We start from the raw sequence: 23,998 nt of genomic DNA, 5'->3' as shown, positions 1-23,998 counted from the left end.
ATTTTGAAATAAAACTACCACATCAGATTGAGTTTTAATGCGTCTCTTTTTCCGTAAAAGTCATTGCCTAGCTTCATAAAGTAATCTGAACTTGCAGTTAGGCTGATGCTTTAGCAGAAACTTGTTTCCAAGGCATTCGAGTGTCCTCTCTATTTCTTGATTGTTTTTACTGCTTTTGATTTATTCTCACACTCATTGGGCTTTTCTATTTTTTTTTTTTTTTGGATAACAATCGGGTTTACGCAATGTTGCCCTTTAACAAGACTTTAAAGGGCATAATTGCTGAAAATTGAAATTTACTTGTGGCATGATTCCCAACGTGGGGCGCAGGTAATATTTTGGTGGATCATGGGCAGGATATGTACCGTTTAACCTACATACTTTAGAGCCTTAATTTTGAAAAAAAAATTGCATGTTAGTGGCGTTACATTCATGTGCATTTAAAGAGCAAAAAAGATACATGATAAAATTGCAATCTCATGCATTATTTAAAAGATGCTGTATTCAGACAATATTTTTCAATAGAATATAATATTCCTAGAGGACGATCCAAGAAAAGATATCAAGTTTAATGGCCCTTTAAAGTTCTTTCAGGTGAATACACGTAAAATTTTGAAGAACAGAGTTTAAATATCATGAAGGGGGCATGATGATCTTAGAAACGCCTAAGCGGGGCATAACCCAAAACCAGTTGGGAACCACTGGGCTAGGGTAATGTGCTCAGCATCTTAGGTTAAAAATTAAGAAATTCCTTAAATTTACCATTGTATTCACCTGAATTGGATGGTTATGACTGACTGTCATAACCTTTTTTGACAGTCAGAGCCAACGAGAGGATGGGTCGAAGGGAAAGCGTATGTTGTAAATCTATTGGGTCTGATATTTGGTTGTATTTTAGTAAAAAGTGACAAGTTTTTCAGTCTCACATCTCGTTTTTGATGGTTACTTTAACCTCTTAAAAGGATCTCGGATTATTTTACCTAATTTTAATTCTTGCTCACTATTCTTTCCTCAGAAAAAAGAGACATTATCAGAGAGAGACAGAGAGTGTAAATAGACGTAGGATTATTCCCAACAGGAAAAGAAATAAAATCTAAAAATATATGCTACTATTTAAAGAATGCATGGTATTGGTATAATATGTTACAGTTAATTATTTGGAAAAAAAGGAAAAAAAGAAAAGGATTCCTAATTTAGTAATTGAGATAAATGAGCACTTAAACAAGGTTTTGACCTTACTCATCCATCCAATTACCTAAGACAAAACAGTATATCCAGTCCATTAGCCAAAAAATTATGTCCAAAATCGAGCAAATTTAACGTTAATAAATGTAATATTAAAATTATGAACAAAAGAACAGAACCAGAACAAGAGCAAGATGAATAAAACTAAGGATGTTGCAATTAAGTTTTCCTGGGATGGGGCCAGGAATCCTGTTCAACTCCTTGGTCCGTCACAGTTGTCCTTGACATTTTTTACATTTATTACTGCTATTTTCATTACATGCTGGCGACACATTCTCGAGTTTTGGTACTCATGACCTTTTTCGGGTGAGGGGGAATTTGTAAAGAGTGTATTTCCGTACATTAACTTTATGTTTGGACGTGGCCTTTGTGCCACTTTAGAGAGGGGGTTTGTATAGTACTCCGTTAGCAGGTATTTTTTCAAAGATAATTATATAAAGATTTCTCTTCAAGCCACGTCAACAAGCCGAGAGGTATCAGTAGGACCGATTGACGAGTTAAAAAGATCCAAGGATGCAGTTCCATTTGTGTCAGGAAATCCGTTTGTTGAAGTCACACAAGGCATTCTACATCTTTATAAAGACAAGTAATTCCTTTTATTCCTATTATCAATTTATTTGTTTATAAAGAGTCACTTAAAATTGGTATAAATTCTAAATAATTGTGTTGTTATAACTACTTTAGATACAAATATTTTTTTCTATTGAAAAATTAATCTAGTTTTAATTTATTTTAGTATTCTTTATATTTATGCAGTGTTGATACCTCTGCAGACACCAAACCGATACACTATTTTCTGTATATTCAGCAATCTCGGCACTTCATTGGAGGGGGACTAACGTTCAGAGGGGTACTTGGTTACCCTCCTTCTATAAGCACACGTAGACGAAACAAAACAAATGAAAACCGTCAAAAAGGGAGAATAAAGAAAATACCCAGAGATCAACTTTAAATATCGGTTTAAAGTTCAAAGTGACGACATCCGGTTTGAATTTGATTTTTGTGAACTAATTTAATCAGTTAAATTATTGACGAACCATTTTGTAATGCTTGTCTATAAGCCTAATCCTACGACCTAGATTATTGTGAATGCAGAATGTTTTGAATTTCCAATCTTTGGTATTCCTATTGATTGATTGCTGATATTTAAATGACATTGTCGTTACTGTTGCGACGTGATATGCCAGCTGGTTTTGGATATTCAGCTGTCTTGAATTTTCTCCAGTCGAATTCACGTAGTGGCATTGATGATATGACGTTAGTCAATCACGCTTCAGACTTCTTTTGAAGCCAGCAAAGATGTCAAGGTGAAATTTTCGAACATAGTTCAACCGAATCAAGCACCTCAAAAGTGAGAGGTTGAGGTAGCTCAATGAGAGGTTTAGGTAGCTCATTGAGAGGTTGAGAGAAAGCTGAAATATGTTCTGGACTTGCTGCACCTGTGAATATCATAATTTTTGTGTTCCCACTTTTGTTATTGTGTCACCAACTAAGGTACAGGTTATTCCTGTAGTATTGAAGACTAGCTCAGTGGTTCCCAACCTTTTTCATTCCGCGTACCCCTAATCAAGGCCCAAAAAGGTTGCGTGCCCCTTTCTTGAGAATCGTTGCTTTACTTTTTTCTTATCTATAATTAGATTTTCAAAAATACGAAATTGACTGTCATATATGACGGTGCACAATTGTGTAAAAGTATGTAAAAAATCAATGAGAAACTTGAGGCTGCTTTTTAGCTAAAATATTATCAAATCTTTGCTCGATGTCACTAACGGCAATTATAAGGTCATTTTGTACACTCAGTCTGTTTCTGTGTTTGCTTTTGATCAATGACATTGCCGAAAATGACACTTCACAAAGATAAGCGGGTCCGAATGACAACAAAACAGACATGGCGATTCACTTAGTTCCTTGTATTCTGCTTTCACCTCTAACCAAAACTGGGAAACAGTTATATTTTGGAATTTCAGTTCTAAGGCGCGACCTCTGGCAAGTTTGATCGGGTTCTCTGTAAGCTTGTCAGTAAGACCGGGGTTTGGGGTCACGTCTCCATTAAATGGAATTTGGATCCCATCCTGGGTTCTATCTTGGATCATAATCAATGGGAAATATGACACAAGTTCATTTCGCAACTTTGTCAGATGCTCCCGAATACAATCACAGATTGTGTTGAGGCTGCCAATTTCACTATCGTCCGCAAACTTGTCAAGGGTCGGGAAGACACTAACGCTGTTTCTTTGAGCCTTTTTAAGCCAGAACTCCAATTTCTTGACGAAAGCACACATCTTCAAATTCAGGGAGAGTTCGTCCATCCAAAAACCTTGCATTGAGAGATTCAAGTCATTCAGTTTTTCGAAAACATCTGAAAGATAGGCCGGCCTGCAGACCCAGTCATGGTTTTCACAACGTGAACTGAATGCAGACTTTTGCTACAGAAGAAAAACATGAACTTCATGTCGAAGCTCCAAAAACCTGTTTAATATCTTCCCACGAGACAACCAGCTAACTTCTGTGTGCAGAAGTAAATGTTGATGTTCCGAACTCATCTCTTGGCAGAGCAACTTGAGCTGTCTTGAGTTCAGTGGTCGGGATTTGATGAAGTTCATCACTTTTACAGCCTCGTTGAGCGTCTCGTGCAGATATGCGTTCATCCTTTTCGATGCAAGAGCTTGCCTGTGGATGATGCAGTGCAACCACTTCACCTTTGAATTTTTCTTCCTTATCCAGGCCATGAGTCCATTATTCTTCCCTGTGAGGGCGGCAGCCCCATCACTGCAGACTGATAGACACCAGTTCCACGAGATGCCCCTTTCTGTGAAGAATTTGTTAATCACCTTGAATAGTTCTTCTCTTGTTGTTCTTGACTTTAGGTTTCGACAAAACAGAAGATTTTCTCTTATGTCAGAACAGTCTTGATATCGGACAAAGACGATACCCTAGGATTCACCTGACACATCCGTGCTTTCTCCAAGCTGTAAGGCAAACATCTTCGTCACCTTTATTTGCTCCACAACCTGCATGACAATATCGCTTGCAATGTCTTCTAGCATTCTTGAAACAATATTGTTTGACACAGGTATAGACTGAAGGGCAGTAGTAGTTTTCGCATCAAACATTATTTCACTGACTTTCACTAATGCTGGTAATATCAGACTTTCGGTAATGGTATGCGGTTTTTTCTGTTTCGCAACTAAATAGGACACAGCATATGAAGCCTGGAGACCCTTTGAAGAAAATGATGCCACTTTTGCAATTTCCAAACAGTTACTAGCGAATGCTTCTTGTTTACGCTTGAAAAACTCTATCGGCTTACCGACATGAGAAGGGTGCACATTACTGAGATGCCGGTTCATATGCACAGGTTTCATGGAACTGTTGGCCAAGACTTGACCACAAAGAACGCACTGGATATTCACTGGATCAGACATTGTTGCACTGAATCCGAGCCCTAAGTATTCTGACAAATATCGATGCACTTTGACCGAACATGGTTTGTCATATTTCTTCTTCTTAGGTGCAGGTTCTGAGTTTGGGGTACCATCATTCGGCTTCTTGTTATTCCTGATCAGGAATCTATCCATGTTTGTTTGCAACCACAATTCACGAACTTTGTGTTTCAACAGATGACAAGATACTGAAATCACTGTGTTCAAATTGTCTGTGACTGAACTGATTGAGACTTTACGGCTATGGAGAAAAAATTAGCGGGTTACTGAAAGCGAAAGTGAACGAGACCTACGGCTATGGAGAAAAAATTAGCCGGTTACTGCAAGCGAAAGTTTTGAAAATGAGTCTGAAATTACGTACAATGGGTTATCTGATTTTGAGAAAAATGTTAGAACTGAGTCAGAAAAAGTTTTAAAGATGTAGACTAAATTAATTTTGGGACGCTAAACCCTGCGAGGGTTTAGCGTATCCCCTGGGGTACGCGTACCACCGGTTGGGAACCACTTGACTAGCTTATAAGATTGGCTCAATAGACTGGGCTCTAAATCGTATAAATGAAAAAATGGTACGAACTGAAGTTTCCCTCCTTACCGAGTAGTGCCATATTTAAACCGAGCGACAATGCAGCAACGATTGGGATTTTTGGACCCCCCCCCGAACTAAACAACCCAGTTAAACGTAGCAAGACCATTGATCAGATTACACCGCCAGAACCACGAGATTATGATATAAAATTGATTGCAGGGCGTGACGGTATTACTGAAGCATAACATATCGGACAATCACTGTATGTTAAGGCTTTTTTTCTCTAATACTAGTGGACTATTAAACGAATTTCGTTTTGGAATCAATAGACGATATGAAGTGTGGTGTTTGTCAGAGTGCCTCCATCTGCCTCTCTGTTGTTGTAATTGTCAGTAGCCTTATCATGTGAAAGCGAACTGCACCATCCCTCCCAGTTGTTCTCGTGGCCGTACTGCCCATTTGTCTACAAAAAATGCGCTACAAGTTGATAAAAATTATTAGGCCAATGTTGTTATACTGTTAAAATTTGTCGGAGCCACCTGGGATATCATAGTTGCAGCTTGAGAAGCTGAGACCTTATATTATCTTGAGAAGATGTAATATGAAATATTGAGGTCTTTTGATTTTATTGTTCTTTATTATGAATTTAATTGGAACTAAGATATCCGACAGATTTTCGCTTTGGTGATACGCTCCTGTCATCAACGCCATCAAATGTTTAATGAAGGTTTTGAAAATACTCTTTTTTAAAACCTTTGGTTCCATCCGGCTGCCTATTTACAATAATTCTGGGACTAGTATATGCCTCTTATTTTTGGAGTTCTCACCTCTTCTACACGGTTCTTTTATTTATGTTAAAATGTGTTCAATAAATGTGTGAAGAACCCAAATGTTGTAAATTATAGAAATAATGAGTGGTGGGAACAGCGCGACTAATAAGAGCTGCAAGGTCAAATGTGAAATACCTAAAAGAAGCAAGCTTTTCGGTAGAGCTCAAGTCAGTTCGTCGGTGCTTAGGTTGGGCCCCTAAGCAGTGACATCAATTGACAAAAATTTATGAAGGAACACAAAAATGCTCAAAATCAAGGGGTGGGTAATCTAATTGTTTCTTTATTATCATTTTTTTTTCAGTGAAAGTTTCAGAACTAACATTTTTCAGTGAAAATTAAAAAAATAAGTATTTTCAAAATCAGTAGAGAGAGAGGGGGGGGGGACAAAATATCTTGATGGGTGGTAACATTATTCTTATTCACCGCCAAATTGACGCTGTCTACTAGGCAAATATCGGGCAACAAACATCATTAGAGGCAAAATATTCAACAGAGGTTGGTTGCATAAAAAAAAAAACTTAAAAGAAAAAAATAATGACCCAAATAAAATTCATGGGATTGTCGAAAAAGAGCTTGATAACCCTCGCAAACAGCGGCTGATCGAAATCAGAAGCATACCAATTGATGGGTCTGGAAGTTTTTCCTGGTCTCTGGTTTTCTAGCTGTTCGAAAGGATTGGATTTAAAAGGAGACAAAACTAATGAAAAGTAGAGTTACATTAAAATAAGAAATTTGAATTAATTGTCCCAGAAACGTAAATATCAGAAAAAAGTTTTTTAGTAAGTTAAAAAATGGAGCACAGCTTAAAATGTTTCTCGTTTTCAGTAAAGTGAATACAGAATTCACACATATCGTTTTCAGACACTAACCTTTAGGGGATAGACATTGAGCGGTAACATTGAAAAATGAAAAAGTTGTGAACTTCTCTGTTTCCTAGTTTGTGTGAAAAAAGTCGATAAGCAAGTCCTATTTACATTGGTAATGTTATTTATCGGTATACCTCAAATTTATTTCGTTTGAAGAAAGAGCAAGAGAAGACAGAATCAATGGCTGTGAAATTGAAAATAGCCCTTTATATTGAAACTTTATAGCAGAATAGTTCATTTAGTAGCCTTTTCATCTCTGAAAATGTCCTCTCCTATTGATATCCTTTTATCAATGCAGTTGCTAACAGTCATTCGGTGATTATTAATACATATCTACTTCATGATAAGAAGTCGGTTGTTTTCTCGAAAATATTGAGAATCACATTTACAAGTGGATCATAACTGGGGACTTGACTGCAACAAATAGAACCCTCACGATGGGTTATACCAACATGAATAAACCGCGCAGATTCTTAATACTATTAACATACCCATTTCTTAACAACAGAAAAATTATATAGGTTCTTGGTGGTCCTGATATTTTAAATGGTCTTGCCAGGCATTTCTTCATGCTTAAAGAATATGTCTATGCTACACGGCGGTGTTAATTACCCATTTACTTGGCTAGTTACCGTAGCACGAGTTAGAGTTGTTCTTATTAGCATTTTTAAAAGAAATAAACTACATCGGTACAGTTTAGTTCCTTTGTAAATGTTGCCATCTATCTTCTAAATACCCTGGACAATATTAATGGTGGCCAAGACCTACCCTCAGTAATGGCCCCTGATTACACAATTAATAAGTAAAATGTTTGGCTGCGTAACGGCTAAGGTTTTTTTGTGTATAATAATTTTACAATATTAAATAAATACTATATAAATACTATATATTAATTTTACAGCCACATGACGTCGCTGGATCCTTATGTCCCAAAAAGTGAGATGATTTGTATTCTGGCTATTCCAGCTACTGTAAGCTGTCAAGACTTATTACAGTTCATCGCACCCTGTCGATCAGCTATGGAACATATAAAAATAATAAAAGATGGCACTCCTAATCAGTATATGGCTTTACTCAAATTTAAGTGTCAGGTAAACTGGTTTCTTTTGTACATTCTGTAGCTTTAAAAGAGTTGTTTTCTTGTCCTATAACTAGGTTGGCAAATTCTTAAATTTGTAAAAACGTTTTTATTAGATTGCTGCGCTTATCAGAAGTTTGCTTAAAGGGTATATATAAAAGGTATATGTGTATACATGGTTTGTACCCTGTAATCTACTTACTAATCTATCACTAACTATTTATTATAAAAAAACAGGTTTCAATGATATAATTTATCCACTGTGTATTAAAATTCATTTGAGATCCAAATGAACATAGAGCAATAGATTCAAAGCAACTCTAGCAATAATAAAACAATTTTCCTTGTTATTTTTTTTTTGATTCATTAGGTAATGTTCTTTTTTGCTTCATTAGGCAATGTTTTTAATTTTTTTTTATCTCACAATGTCTCCTCTCAGCAGTACTAACTTCTTTATATTCCAAAAATAGTTTTTTTTTAGTGTAAATGTGGAAGAACTCTTGGCCCCGTATTGTCATCCAGAGATCGATCCACTGTGCCACCACGGGCACAATTTAAGAATAGTTTTCAGAGGGAAATAAGGCTATTTAAATTGTGTGCCCAAAAATCGGGAGATTATCTTTAGTGAATGCTTTTGAGCACTTTAATTTCTAAGCTAAAACTCTTCTAATGTGGTACACTAGATTTACTTGCTTATTAATTCATTTATTTATAACTAACACAATACAATAGTAAGTAATAGTGGGGTAACAAAATTAAACAAAGTATCTGAGGAAAAGGTATAATCATGAGAAAATCGGGTCAAACGGCAGTGAGTATAATCGCAAATAAGCCATACCTGAGAGATTTCTACGCCTACGGAAAAATGTCATTTTTCCAATATAATTTCAAAGGTTAGAGATACTCTAACCTTTGAAATTATATTGGAAAAATGTAAATTATTCCTCGGAAAATGTAGAGCTTTATCCAAGGTGGAAGATACAGGAAAATTTTTGAAAATGACATTTATCCAGAAAGAATTGGGAATGAACCTGAAGCACAATAGACAGAATAAGAGAAAATTGAAAAAAATGGCCAGATTCGTCTGTTATACTTTCCTCAGGTTGTAACAACCTTTGCGTAACCAGTGCGGGTGTTTTTACGGATACCAGAAAGAGATGGATACAATAATGAAGGCACCAAATCATTGGATATAATCTACACGAGGGATTGAAGGACCTGTTGCATACAAATTGACTTTTCTATTGCTTCTTCAGAATAAAAAGGTGTATGCCTTTCCTTTATTTGTATTGATTGTAGCATTCGTATTTTCCTCTGCTAAAAACACAAACGTTTTAATTTATATTAGATGAAGAATTTTCACTCCATCTTTTTTCCACATTCCCCTATTATTTTTTCCTTATTATTATTTCCCTATTATCTTTACTTTCTTTCCATTTCCATATTATTTTACGCGAATCCTTGGGCGAATCTGGCATTGTTGACAGTCAAATTCAAATTTATTTAATCCAAAAACAAGACATAGCTCTCGTGGTCAGAGCCCAAATATGATACCTCTTAGTCATAATTAGCAAAATAAAGTTGCCTGATAAAACTTCGTCAGAACAAATAAAATAATTGATAAAAACACTTGAGATGAAAATAGAGTTGCTAGTCACAGCTTTGTCCGGATAGAGTAAATTAAAGAATAAACTCACTACAGATCATTGTAATATTTCACTAAAGTTGGCACAAAGCTTTTACTGTAGCGCATGGTGTTACAGTCGACTGGGGTTAGTTTTGGAACCTTCTCAGCAACTTCCCTGGGGGGACGAGATCTTATAGGGACAAAAGGCGGGGGAAGGAATGATCGGTAGATGGGATGTTGGAGGAGACCAGGTGGCCAAAAGAAGAATCTCTGGCAGACATTCAAGAATGACCTGGATCCTTGGGGTGGCTTCCGACGACACGGACGTCGTTGGGATAAAAACTGGCTGAAGATTGCAGAAGAGGCTGCTGCTGACAGATCGTGTTGGAGTACGGCAGTCATCCCATCTTCCATTGGTGCCGGGCAGGATGGATCATCGTGTGGTTCCCCCCGAAAGTAAAAGTAAAGTATGTTGGAGGAGGGAGGAGCCAAATCTTTGGCATAATTTTTCTCGGCGGGAAGAAAGGGATTCAAGTTTAAATCCTTTGAGGGAAAAGGAGTAAGGTAGAGGGGAACCGCCATAAATGATTTGCAGTGATCTCTTCTGAACTCGTTCTATTTTATCAGTTTCATCCTGGGTAAGGGCAAAGTGCCAAATCGGACAAGCATATTCAACTAAGGGCCCGGATGAAAGTGCGAAATATTAGTTTCAAACTGTCCTTAGAAACACGAAATTTTTCAGTGTTTTTAGCATTTGGATTGCGCCGTTAGCTTTTTTACAATTGTCTTGGTGTTCTCCCGCCGTGAGAGGTCAGAAGATATCACCACACCAAGTAAAGTTATTTTATGACTTATTAGCTCGGAAGCGATAGGAGGTTCGAAAGACGGTTGAGTTTTCCGAAGAAAAGAAAATATCGTGACCGAGCACCTGTCTTTATTCACGACCATGTTTAGTTCAGCCGCCTCTGAGGTAACTTTGTCGATGAAACCAGCAGCATTGCTCTTGAAATCCTCAGATACGACTTCCGTTAAGGACAAGTCGTCAACGTATTTCCATCTGTCCTCCAGCCCAGCAGCAATTTCATTTATCATGAGGAGGAAGTCCAGCGGCCCGATCACAGTTCCTTGGGGAATTTCAAAAAAAAACTCAGAGAAGTGGAAAATTGGTCTTTATGCTTTACAGTTTGCTCTGTATTTGTTAAGAAGCTCTTGATGATTTAATAATAAAGCTGGGTATATTTTTTTCAGTCATTTTTTCTAAAAGGATTTTGTGATCAACAAGGTCAAATGCTTTTCTAAAATCAATTGCAATTAAATTTATCCATTTTCCAGGTTCATCCAGGTGTTTTATAATAAAATCAATTAAATTAACGAGGTAATGAACTGTCGAACACTTAGGGATGTTACCAAATTGCTTTCGATCAGTTACTTTCAGAAGATATTTTTTCAGCCATGCGGCAAAAAAGCTTTCGTATATTCTGCTAAAAACTGACGGCCACTGTGATCGGCCGGACACCAGAGAAGTCATTAGCTGCTCCTTTCTTTGGAATGGGGGTAATAAACCCTTTCTTCCATTTCTTTGGAAAATATCCTGTTTTTGTTGTATTATTAAAAATTATCTGAAGGGGAAATGATAATTCTTTAGCAAATGCTTTAATGAGAGCAACTGGAATGTCAAAAGGGGCAACGGAAGTTCTTTTTTACGAAGAGAGTTTACGGATTATAATTGCCGATGAAATATCAGCAATTAAATTGTCATCTGAAGAAGTAGTTAAATTTACTGGAGGATCCTCAGGTGGAAGAGGGAGGTAAGACTGCACAATTGAAGCAAAATGGGCATTTAAATCAATTGCAGTTTTCTATAGAGGCTCCTAGTTCATGAAGTCAACTGGTTGAGAACTTTCACCCATTAGACTTTTTACTTTACTGAAGAACTGCGAAGGCTTGGACTCCAAAAGATTCATTTTCATAATAATTTGCTTGCGCCTCTTTGATTTTCCATTTTATTTGGTTTGCCAGCTGTTTTGCTTGGTTATCTTGACCTTTTCGTATTAGGTGCAATTTATGTTTTATCAGTCGCTTTATTTTTGAATTTACTTATGGTTTATCACTGGAACATAATTTAGTCTTACGTTCGGGAAAGCACTCCAGAAATTTTGAATTTACCTTATTATGGAATTCTTCTACTTGGGAATGCAAGTCTTTAGCTGAAGAGACCGCGACCCAGTTTTCTCCCGTTATCCAGTCACCGAATTGCAGCAGACCATGGTCAGTGATCGGCCTTGAAGTAACTTCGGTTACTGAATGTTTAATTTTTACTTTTTCCAAGGGGTTCCACTGTAGCATATAATGATAACTTCCACCAAGTGATGCTAGTTTACTTGGATTCTGGTAAAATTCTGAAAGATTTGTCAGAATTACATCCATATAAGTACTCCCCTTAGTTGTTGGGAAATTGACTACAGTTTTAAGGTTAAGTGACCTGGCCAGCGATTTGCTATTGAGTTCGTTAGCATCTCCTAGCATTACTACTCCAAAATACGGGTGAGTTCTCTGGACGTAATTTGTCGATTCCTGCAGCTTCTCCCCAAAAGCCTTTCTTGCCGCAGCGGGCTGATCAGGTGAATAATAGAAAACGCATACTGCTAGGGCAGAGAGCGGTCTAGGGAGTCGCTTACGCTGGGCTTTGACCCAAATAATTTCTTCATTATCTTCAAGAAAAAGTATATTTAACAGCTAAGGTTTAAAATCCTCGTGCACGAGTGTCATAATTCCACCTCCTTTTTCCCCAAGAGGATGGTCATCAGGCTGAAGTTTAACAAAAGAAGAAAAGTTAGGAACCCTCAAATAAATTAAGATCTTGCCAGTGGACCTCGGAAACACAGATAACGGAAGAGCCAAGCATTTGAGCCGTTGTCTGAAGTTCAGTAAATTTCACTAGATTTAAACTTTCGGCGTTGCTGTAAAAGAAGGAAAGAAATACGTAACGTTTGTCGTGAAACTCCCGGGAAAAAGGTTTATTTTGGAATTTCTTGTCCCCTATCGCGACTGGAGCAGCAACAGGATTATTTAAACTGAAGTAACCTACAATTTTCTCCTTCTGCAGGGAATGGGGTAAAGGGGAGGGGGAATAGAATAGGGACGGGGCTGGTTGTTGATTGGCTGTTGATGAAGATGGATAGGTGGGGGAGGAGGAGGGAGGGGAAGTGGATTTTTGGAAGGAATATGAGTGAGGTAGGGGGCTTGGGGAAGGTCCGAATTGAGTAAAGGGATTGTGGGGGTTGGGTTGACTGGGCACGCGTAAGTACTTGGGTCGGAGGATTGTTTCGAGGGATGGATTCTTGAGGTATACTGCTCTGTATCGGGTATGCAGGTGGATAAGACTGAAAGTCGAATGGAACACGAAGTAGGGGAGGGGGATCGTGAATACTTTCGGCGTCTCTCTAAAAAAACTTTGGGTTTTAAACCCAATGTCAGAAGTGTTTGTTTTACAAAGGCGTATTTTCAATGATTTTCCTATATAATGTGGTATCTATTACAAGCGTTTCTTCCTGTTAACAACAGCAAGAGCCTGAAATTACCGTTCTGACTTTAGAGTTTATGATTTTTTTTTTTAATTATGAAATCCCACCGTAAAAATAGAAATCCGCCAAGTTATTCAGAAGCCAATAAATTTTTGGGGAAATATCGCTAGTATTTATTAGAAACAGTTGCAATCCATTGACGAGAGATTCAATTTACAGTGGACAAGGTTTTGTAAGAAGAAAAAATTAAGTAAGAGGAAAAATGGGAATATCGCGGAGATTTTTTGTTGACAAAATTTTTTGCCTTTTCTATATCGAATTTGGTAACAATCCTTAGCACTGTAAGGCTTGGTCACGAGGAGGACTTCTTCTTGTCAATACTTGATCCAAAGTAGAATGGACTACGGGCCATGTTCCATTCAACCATTGGCTGTGACTTCTATTTCTAAATCTATCAGAATATAGCCCCAAGTTACGGTCTGCCTGTGCTGGTAACGCCCACGCTGTTCTGTATTCATCGTTACACCAGGGATACTTTTTTTTATTAGCCTACAATAGGACGCTTGAAGGAGCATCAGCATCATCTTCATTTCAATGTTCTGGTCACGTAGGTTTCGACAAGTTTGGGTGGTTAGTTATTTTCAGTAAAAGTCGACATTTGAAGTGTAACTGACGGATAGGGTTGAACGGGTAGGATTGTCGTTTCAGTAGTTCATGGAAAATTCTTCACGTGAGAGCCGCCAGGTACTTAAGTGGCATATTCCTTTAAAAGCCTGTTTTCAATAATGCAATGTCTTAATGACAAGAAAACACAAACCGCAACTATTAGTGAAAATCGAATCTGTCGCAACTAAGATGCAACTGGATGGCTAATATGATATAATTAAAGCTAGAAATATAATATTCTTTGTTGTCTTTTTGGGGTTTGTTTTTAAAAGTAGTTTGATTTTTTAAAGCTGAATTCACAACCCTGCCGAGGTAAAGACCAAATTCTAAGGTAAAAATATTTTTGAACAATCATGCCTCTTTTTCATAAGATTTTTTGATTGGTCCTAAATGAAATTGTCTTGACACCGATGTCTGGACAAAGTAAGAAAAAGGTTAGTAATGAATAAATAAGAATTAGCAGTTCTTAGAACTGACTAAAAAACAAGTAGAAAAATATAACTAGATATAAATATAAGATTACAAATCAATAAAAACAATTAGAATAACATATGATATAAGTAACATCGAGGCCGCAACAAGGATTCTTTTTTTTAGGGGGGGGGGGGTACAAAAAAAAAATCAAAATACACAATCAAAACTGGCCCGACACTCCAGGCAGGCGGGCGAGCCCTATTAGGCTTTGGACTGGGTGCTTTTTTGCCTACATTTCCAGGCGACTTAACGGTCATCTGTCAATTCTAAAATTGGGTCAACCTGCCTGAGACTCTAGGCGGCCGTGCATCTCAAAAAGCTAACACAGAAGTATTTGTCCAATTGGAGTCATAGCTTCTCCCGCCGTTTTCCAAGCCGTAGGTCTACACGTTCACCTGTGTGTCCAGAGGACTTGTCATGTGCCAATCCTAAAACACGGTAGTCTGCCTGAGACTCTAAGCGGGCAAGCCTATTAGGCTTATGTCACTTGTTCGCCTGTGAGTCCAAGCAAATTTAGTTCCCCATTTTTACATACAAGTTAAGTCGACTTTGTCCGTCATGAGTCAAACCAAAAATCTTGATCACCCCTTAGTTCTATGGCTATCTACCTTAGTTCTACCCTAGTATGGATGGATGATTGGATGCTAGACAAATCTAACAACAAGTGAAAATGACATGGTTTTCTATACAATCTTGAAAAAGGTTTATGCCAGCTTTGCCTCTCACTCAGACTACCTGTCTTGGCTTTGTCTCCAATTGGCCAGTGGCTTGATGGTAATTTGATTTTAGTTCAAAATATCGACGCAATTTTAAAAAATACTAGTGAAGCTTCTGAAATTTTTTTTTTCTGATATATACGTTTCCGTGACAATTATTTCAGTTTTCTTATTTTAATGTAACTCTACTTTTCGTTAGATTTGTCTCCTTTTAAATCCAATTCTTTCAAATGTTTAGAAAATTAGAGACTAGGAAAAACTTTCAGACCTATCAATTGGTATGCTTTTGATTTCGATCATCCGCTGTTTGCGAGGGTTATCGTGCTCTTTTTCGAAAATTCCATATATTTTTGTTTTCGTCATTAATTCTTACTTTTAAGTTTTTTATGCGCCCAACCCCCCTTGAATGTTTTGCCTTTAATGATATTTGTTGTTCTGATATTTACCTAGTCAATGGTGTCAATTTGGCAGTGAATAAGGAGGGCACCTCTCAAGATTTTTTTGTCCCCCTCCCGCTCCCCACAGATTTTGGAATATACTTTCTTTTAGAATTTTCATTGAAAAATGTTATTTCTGAAATTTTAACTGAAAAAAAAAAAAACGAAATCAATTAGATTAGACACCCCTTGATTTTGAACATGTTTGTGCTCTTCCATAAATTTTCGTCAATTGACATCACTGCTAAGGGGTCCAACCTAAGCACCGAAGAACTGTCTTGAGTTTTACCGAGAAACTTGCTTCTTTCGGTTATCTCACATCTGATCTTGCAACTCTTATATGTCTCGCTGTTTCTACCACTCATTACTACTATAATTTACAACATTGGGGTTCTTTATACATATATTAAATACATTTCAACACAAATAAAGGAACAAAAAATTTAACTGGTACTAATTTATCAGACAGAATATCGTTGTGGAGATTATCTCCTGTCATCAACGCCATCAAATGTTTGATGGAAGTTTTCAAAATACTATTTTTTAAAACCATTAGTTCCATCTGGCCCTCTTGGCTGCCTAATTACAATATTATGGGACCAGAACGAGGCTCTTCTTTTTGTAGTTCGCACCTCTTCTGTGCGGTGGCACATACACATTGGTAGCTGCGATTTTGTCTGCGTTATTTTCGTCAACGATGGATTTTTCCATTAAACTGTCTTTTTTTGTGACAATATGTATTTTTACCTGGTTTTCTGCATCGGAAGTGTTGGCTCCGGCACCTTTTTCATCACTGGATGGAGGATCTTTTTCTGAGTTTGGGTTTGGACCACGCCTCCACCAACTATCTGATGATGAGCCTTGGACAGATTTTTTCCGTATTTTACCTGAAATATTCCTTTTGTGTTTTTTTGAATTTGAGGGGCTCCCACTCGCATCTTGTTCACCATTCAAAGAAGGCTCTTCCAGGGTCATTCCGCTCTTGAGACGTCCTATGTCCGATATCAACTTGTTCATTTTTTCTTCTTGTGAATCACGAAACGTTGATAATAGCCTCAGAATATTATCAATCCTAGTTTTGAAACTCAGGTCAGTTCCAGCAGTCTCTTTCGGGATATTATATACCTTTTTAGGCTCAATCGTCGTTTGCTTGGATTGAAAAAGGTTTATTGTTGTAATGCATTCTATTTCTTGTATATTTTCCACTTCTTTTTTCAATTTGTCTATTGTTGAACTCAGCTTGTTCACTTGAAAATAAAAGCTGGATAAGATTCCATCTAAATGACGTTTCCCAATTTGGCTTTGGTAACCTTTCAGTTTTTCCGTAAGTGAGTTTGCCTGTCTTATTGAAACCATTATTTCCATCCGTAATCTGGAGCTTTTCTTCAATTCTGGGGATTTATAAAACATGGATAGCATTTTGGCAATAGTGGCAATCTCTTTGTCTAATTTTTCAAACGGATCAATCTGTTTGCTACCAGCCATCTTTTCGATTTTTGAAAAAATGATGACCTTTTTGTCCATCTGACCTGAACTGTAATTTTGCTGTCTGTCCGCTGTCTTAGCGTCAGGTCCCACTTCAGAAATTCTAGTAGATTTAAAGACATTCATCTTCTTCACTACTGCTCTCTTCTCTCCTACATGACACCTTACATTTTTTTCCTTCCCAAACATTTCAGTTTTGCTAATAACTTTATTTGACATGATAGATAGTTTGCTTTGCAATAACTTGATATTCATGAACTAAAGAAAATCATGGGAAACCGTCACTTATAAGCAAGAAGTGACGTCATTTATGACGTATGGTATTTAGCTTTGATGATGTCATTAATCATTTTATCTATCAATTTAGAAAATGCATTTGTGATGACGTCATGTAAAACGAAATGCAAAAGGGGCCGTGCCCATTTTGTTTATATGCTCACGAGCATATAAACAAAATTTTGTTTACATTTTTACGAGTCGGATGATTTTTTTTTGAGGGGGGGGGAGGATGACCAAAGACACCAGGGAACGGGGCTCCAGTTAGCAGCTTAAATTTGAAAGGTTTCATTGTTTTGCTTCTTTAGGAAAGCGCCAATCAATTTTACGACGCCTTCAATGGAACCGCCTTCAATACATTCGAAACAAACATCTGTCATCTTGTCTACATTGCTCGAGTTGAGGTACAGAAGTCTTGTGAAGGAGCAAGCCTACCTCTTGGCGGTTGCACTGAACTACCCACCTGTCCTGTTTGTCTTGAGAGAATGGATGAAAGTGTTGACGGTATTCTTACAATTTTATGCAATCATAGCTTTCATGCTGCGTGTTTGGCTCAATGGGAAGACACTAGGTAAATGTTAAAGATTGTATTTTACTAACGAATATTTGAGGTAAATTTCTCGGTGTATGGAATAAATCTGGTATTTAAAATAAGCAGATAAAATTGCTTGTATTATGTCCATAAGACTAAAATTTTCAATAACGGTTACTGATTGAGGAACCTGTCGCTTTCTGAACAGGTAAATTTTTGCTCCTTTGTTTCAGAGAATATATCTTGTCACCTAAAAGTCAGTCGAAACTTTAGCTTCTACTACTGCTATGGAAAAGAAATATTCCTTACAAATGAATTCCTACAAACCGAAGCATAATTCTGTCAATAGAGACGACCAATTTTCTTTTGAAGATTCACGCTTCGAGATAAGTTTCTTACAAGCAAAAAAAAAATTCCAAAGCTGCTTGGCAGAATCTGTCTCAGATTGAATGTGCTGAAAGAGAACTCACTTTTTTGTGTCTTATGATTTGTCACTAATGGATCATTAAACTTCATTGTTTTGGACTATTAAATAAAAAAAAACATTAGCGAGTTAATGAATATTAAATCAATTCTGGATTAGAATTAATAAGGATTAATAAAGATTAATAAGAATTAGTAAGGTTAAATTGGATTAATGAGGATTCATGGATTTTTAAGACACGAAGAACAAAGCCGTCGGTTGTGCTTTGTAAATTATTATATCTCGAAGGAACAATCGATGTGCCTTGGTTTGGAAAGAGTCAAAGAAGCTACCCTAAACTAGGCAGGTCTAAGCCTTAAATCACCAACTTGTTTTCTGTTAGAGATGGTAGTTGCATGCGCTGAAACAGAATTTTCATGATTATGTCCAATGATTTATCTACGATGTATCGCTGTATTGGTACATTTGACAAAAAAAAGAAAAGAAATTCCAACCCATCCTTTGTCAATACCGGTAATTTTGCTTATCTATGACATCGTTATAGTGTCATCAGACATCATTAGTGGCTATGTATGTATGTATTTGATTAACGACAGTTGTTGGCTGCTGGGTCCTTCCTTCAGGCCCTGCAGTATGCTGCTGCAGCTGAGTCCGAACTCTGAGCCCTGTATTACCACCAAGCTGAAATCAAAATCTTTATTGGGTCAGCACCATCGATGTATTATTTAAAAAAATAAAAAATTGGACACTTATGCAAACGTAATGCAGACTTGTCACCAAGTCTTTTTTTGCACTCATTCGTACAACTTGATACGTTTATTTCCCGCGATAATTGCCTTCAACCTTTTCGCCTGAATTGCTTGCAAAGAAAAAAAAGCGTAAGGAACTCACGAAATCCCTTGTGGTTTTAGGTGTAATATATATTAACGCGTATATTGTCCACATTGAGTGTCCTTTTCGACCAACCGTCTAGGGCTACACAGAAAGCAGTTCATAACTTCCTGGGAGGGTGTAAAGAGGGAGGCTTTGAATAGATTGGGATGGAGGAGGAGCGTGCGTAGCTGTGTTGGCCTCAGGCGGCTTGGTGCTGCGGTGAGTTTTTAGTGATAGTAGTAGTATATTTGTCCACACTGAGCTGTTCGCTGGGTCGACCAGTTATAAAACAGAAATGATTTTTGCATGAACAAATGCTTAATATTCATGAGAACCAAAATTTGACTATAGCATAGGTTAAATAGCACACAAGATATCTTATCTTTTGTTTAATATATTCCCCGGGTTCCATTTAGCTCATTGAAATCGACTGCAATTGATATTTCGTCACTGAGAGGCAATGAAAACGATTCTTTTTTAAGGAGACAGGTTTTCATTGGCTGATAGTGAGAAAACTCAATTGCAGTAGATTGTAATTACCTGTAATTTCCTTCTGATGTCTTTTGACCCTTAAAAAGGGAACTAGAACTTTCAATCACCTTTGAAATCAGCCTTCTCTGAAGTTTATAAGAGGACCCCTAAGAACCATATTTGCCCCCAGGGCATAAATTACAACGCCTACCCCCGGGCTCTGAGTGGTTGTTTCGACCTCGGAGTTTTTCAACAGATGCATTTAGGGAAAAAAGCGTGATAGAGGGGGCTAGTTGCCCTCCGATTACTTTTGACTTTGAAAAAAGACACTAGAACTTCCAATTTCAAATCGAATGAGCCTTCTCAGAAGTTTATACGATCACCCTTTCCATATGAAGTGCCCCTGGGGAAAAAATAATAAACATTGAAGCCTTATGGCCTTTACTATAGGCAACGCTATAGCATTGCCTCTGATTTTATTTCATAACTGAGGTATTTCTAGAAGAGGCTCTTTTTGGAAATTCTTAGAAAGAAGTTCTTAGTTGTAAATTTTTATTTTAGAGAATAGAATTTTTATTTTAGGGAATAAGAAAAATAGGCATAATTTCTTAAATAGTGCCAAGTGAGATATTTCTCTTGTTAGACAGTTTCTTACAAAAACGCATCTTTTTACTTTCGGTACCAAAGGCAGGGGTTGGTTCTTTGTATTTCGTACATAGAACAGCTGCAAATGATTTTGTATATTTGGCTGGATGAATAATGTCATAGTGGCAAGCTATAAAAGTGACAGACTGTAAAAATTTTTTCGTCTATAAGCTTAGCTTTTAATCTGTAATGCCTTTACTTAGCCAATTTAACATATATAATAAAAGTAGAGGCCATATTAAACATAAGACCAGAAGAAATAAAAATCTACAATAAATAAATCTCAAAACGACCAAAAATTACTATTAAAGAATAAACGAAACCCAAAACGAATAGAAATTAAATAAACAATCATAGAGAAAAAAGATACAACAGGTACTAATATAAATGAACAATTAAATTTTAAAACGAGTAAAGCTTCCATTGAATATGCAAATCAAGCTTAAAACGGATGAAAATATTTTGCTATTGAAGTATAAATGAAACCCAAAACGAACAGAAATTAAATAAACAACCATAGCAAACAAACATACAATAGGTACTTAGGCACTAATGTAAATGAATGAATAAATCTAAAACAAGTGAGACTTAAATTGAATATGCAAATAAAGCTTGAAACGAAGAAATATCCTGCAAACCTGCAAACAAGAGTTTGTGTACTGCCTCCTTCTCTCCCTGTAAAAGTCTAAAACCTACTGCGTCATTGACGCATTACTGAAAACTATACGTGTCTTGAACAGTCTTGGAAAGTACAAATAAAATCAAACAGAATATTTGATATATAATGATATTATTGTTTAATTTCACTGTAATATTTTATTTTCACTTTCAAAGCTGTAATAACTGGAAAAGAAAAATATATGTAATATAATTCGTTTTCAGTGAAGCGCCAATGACGCAGTAGGCTTTAGACTTTTACAGTTAGGGAAGGGAACAGTATCCAAACTCTTGTTTGTAGGGATTTTGTTCTGATTAAACTGAACATTTGATATATACTGACATTAACTGTTGAATGCTCATCAATTCAAAATCGAATTTTACTATAATTTCTATGTTTATTTTCAGTGTTGTTATAAGTACAAAGAAATATTTGTAATATAATTCGTTTTCAGTAAAGCGCTAATGACGCAGTAGGTTTTAGGCTTTTGTAGTGAGAGAAGGAAGCAGCATCCAAACTCTTGTTTGTAGGGATTTTGTTCGTTTCAAGCTTTATTTGCATATTCAATTTAAGTTTCACTCGTTTTAAGATTTATTTATTCATTTATATTAGTACTTATTGTATGTTTGTTTGCTACCGTTGTTTATTTAATTTCTGTTTTGTTTTGGTTTCATTTATGCTTCAATAGCAAAATATTTTGGTTCGTTTTAAACTTTAGTCGCATTTTCAATTTAAGTCTTACTTGTTTTCAGGTTTATGTACTCATTTATAATAGTACCTCTTGTAGGTTTTTTGATATTATTGTTTATTTAATTTCTATTCGTTTTTGGTTTCATTTATTCTTTAATAGTAATTTTTGGTCGTTTTGAGCTTGATTTATTGTAGAGTTTATTTATTCTGATCTTAAATTTAATATGGTCTTTACTTCTCTTTGAAAAACTTCTTTCTCGGAAAGTTTTTTTTAATTAATCAAAATAAAAAGTACACAATTGAATTTGTTTTTGCCGACTACCCTATGCAGTATGTTTACTGTCCCCCCATCTTGAAAACCTTGAGAATCAATGGACACTTTTTTTTCCAAGTATAACATGCTCCTAATAGAAGATAATAGAGAGGTGATGAGTGGTTTATTCGAAAGCTAAGGTTTATATTACGAGTATATATATATATATATATATATATATATATATATATATATATATATATATATATATATATATATATATATATATATATATATATATATTATTTTAGCGCCAGACGAAAGTGCCATGCGGTGCCAAAGATGACATTTTTATGCCATTTCAAGAGGGAAGAAAGCTTGGAAATATAAGAATAACACCATTAAAAGTATATTTGTAGAACACCCAAAACTATTAGAGGTTTACAATTTTACATCAAGGCTCCAATATTAGCAACTACCTAGTAAAGAACAAACCGCGTTCCGTACTATCAAAAATAGTTTTCAGCATGTTTCTGTAGAAACTGTGGAGTGAAACAAAGTTCTCAGTTGACGTTCACTTAGAAATGCAACTTATATGCTGATTCAATACAGTGATTTGCAATTATGAAAACAATTTTGATAATTGTCTAAAACCCCTAAGTATGATTTTTTGACAAATTGAAATAAAACGTTTACCGTTGAAATCGCCACCGTAATGTCTGTTGACTGGCCGGCTACTGCCCTTCACCTTGAAAAACAAAGGCCATTGTGATTTTCCATGGGTAGCACTTATGTAGCCCTTTTTGTGCCGAGCGCTAGCACTCTACTGGGAAATCGTAGAGAGATAGCGTCCCTTTTGAGAAGAATCGTAAAATCGTAGAGAGAAAGGCGCGATTTCTTTGTTTCTTACAAATAGCTTCAGGGATGAAGCTAGCTTAGTAAGCTAGGCAAAATTCTGTTTTCTCGAGCTTTTTTTTCTAATTTCCACCCTGGCAATTTTTTTTAGCTAACACTTTTGCCTTTTTCCCCCGGGATAACAGAAAAAAAGACTAATTAACCTCAACTTTCAAGTTAAAACAACGTTAGTATTTTTAACTCAGTTATTGAAGGTATTCTCTCTGAACGAGTTCTATATCCAAGTTTATTACTCAAGTTAAGATGTTGTTAAATATACCGTTTGTAATTTCTCTTTCAATTCTATTTCTCGTCACATTTGTAGCTATAGATCTCGCCAAATTTTTTATTGGTTGGAGGGGGACTATTGCATTTAACAGACAGGTTGATTGTTTTGACATACTTTTTCTTTGCCAAGAATAAAGGATATGCGGGTTCATTGGTACAATGGCCTTCTGACTTTTGCTAATTTTGACGCAATATCCCACTTCTAACTAAACACTTTAATTACAAATTTATTACTGCATTACAAATGGAAAACTTATGTTTATAGGATTTTGTAGGTCTGTTCCAGTTTAACTTTATCCCAGCCCCCCCGGCTAATACTTGGATAAAGACCTAGGCTACTATCGTGAGTGATTCTCTTGTCTCGCATTATTGTGATTATTTTTTTGCTTTGTTCTCTCCAATCCCTATCGTCGACGAGATCCAATCGTCGTTGGAGAAAAAGGAGACTGGTTTCTTCTAATATTTCTCAGTAGCAAAATCTCTTTTGGTTTCTTACAAGAAAATTCAGGGACTATTTTTTTAAATATTCAGGTAGCACTGCATAGCTAAACTATTTTGCAGTGCTGATTTTTTTTTGCGTCTGACCTTGTATTTTGCCTTTTCCGCCAGATTAATAAATTTCTGAAAATTGATAACTACAAACTTTGTTAGCTAACACACGGACGGTGGAAGAAAGCCTGTATTTTTCCTTTGAACGCGAGCTTCAGACGTACTAAAATAGTGAGACGGCTTTAATAACCCCGACCTTCAGCGCGGTAACAAGCTTCGTCTTGTTCACTCCTTTTTTTTCAAACTACTACAAATAGTGATTTTTTTTTTATTCATGTTTTTATAATTATTTTTAATAAAATGAACAAAAATTAAACTGAAAAAAAAAGTTTTTTGATGGAAATAAAGAGCGAAGTTGAAGTTCAAACGAGTAGAAACTGCTGTTTCGTAATCTGTGCAGCAAATATCTACAAAATTACTGTCAATAAACCGATTATGCAAAAGTAACTTTTTTATAGATATACCTTGCATAGGCTGCTAAACAATAATTTTTCTTCGTTTCAAGTTTCAACTTCGTTTATTGCTTCC

The 23,998-nt window shown here is 36.3% G+C and overlaps 1 protein-coding gene across 1 annotated transcript in view; it reads left to right on the top strand.

Moving 5' to 3' along the window:
• LOC148954494 (BRCA1-associated protein) overlaps positions 1-23,998 on the top strand; it is a 74,053-nt gene that overhangs the window by 15,272 nt on the left and 34,783 nt on the right. Inside the window, exons 4-6 of the mRNA XM_089087121.1 lie at positions 1,699-1,831; positions 7,812-8,001; positions 17,502-17,764. Coding sequence (XP_088943247.1) covers positions 1,699-1,831; positions 7,812-8,001; positions 17,502-17,764 — 586 coding nt within the window. The remainder of the gene's footprint in view (positions 1-1,698; positions 1,832-7,811; positions 8,002-17,501; positions 17,765-23,998) is intronic.

This window comes from Artemia sp. Qi Xiang Cuo, chromosome 3 (genome assembly GCF_049724085.1).
Source record: "Artemia sp. Qi Xiang Cuo chromosome 3, ASM4972408v1, whole genome shotgun sequence".
NCBI lineage: Eukaryota > Metazoa > Arthropoda > Branchiopoda > Anostraca > Artemiidae > Artemia > Artemia sp. Qi Xiang Cuo.
Note: the sequence above shows the minus strand (reverse complement) of the source record. Positions and strands in the feature narration are given on the sequence as shown.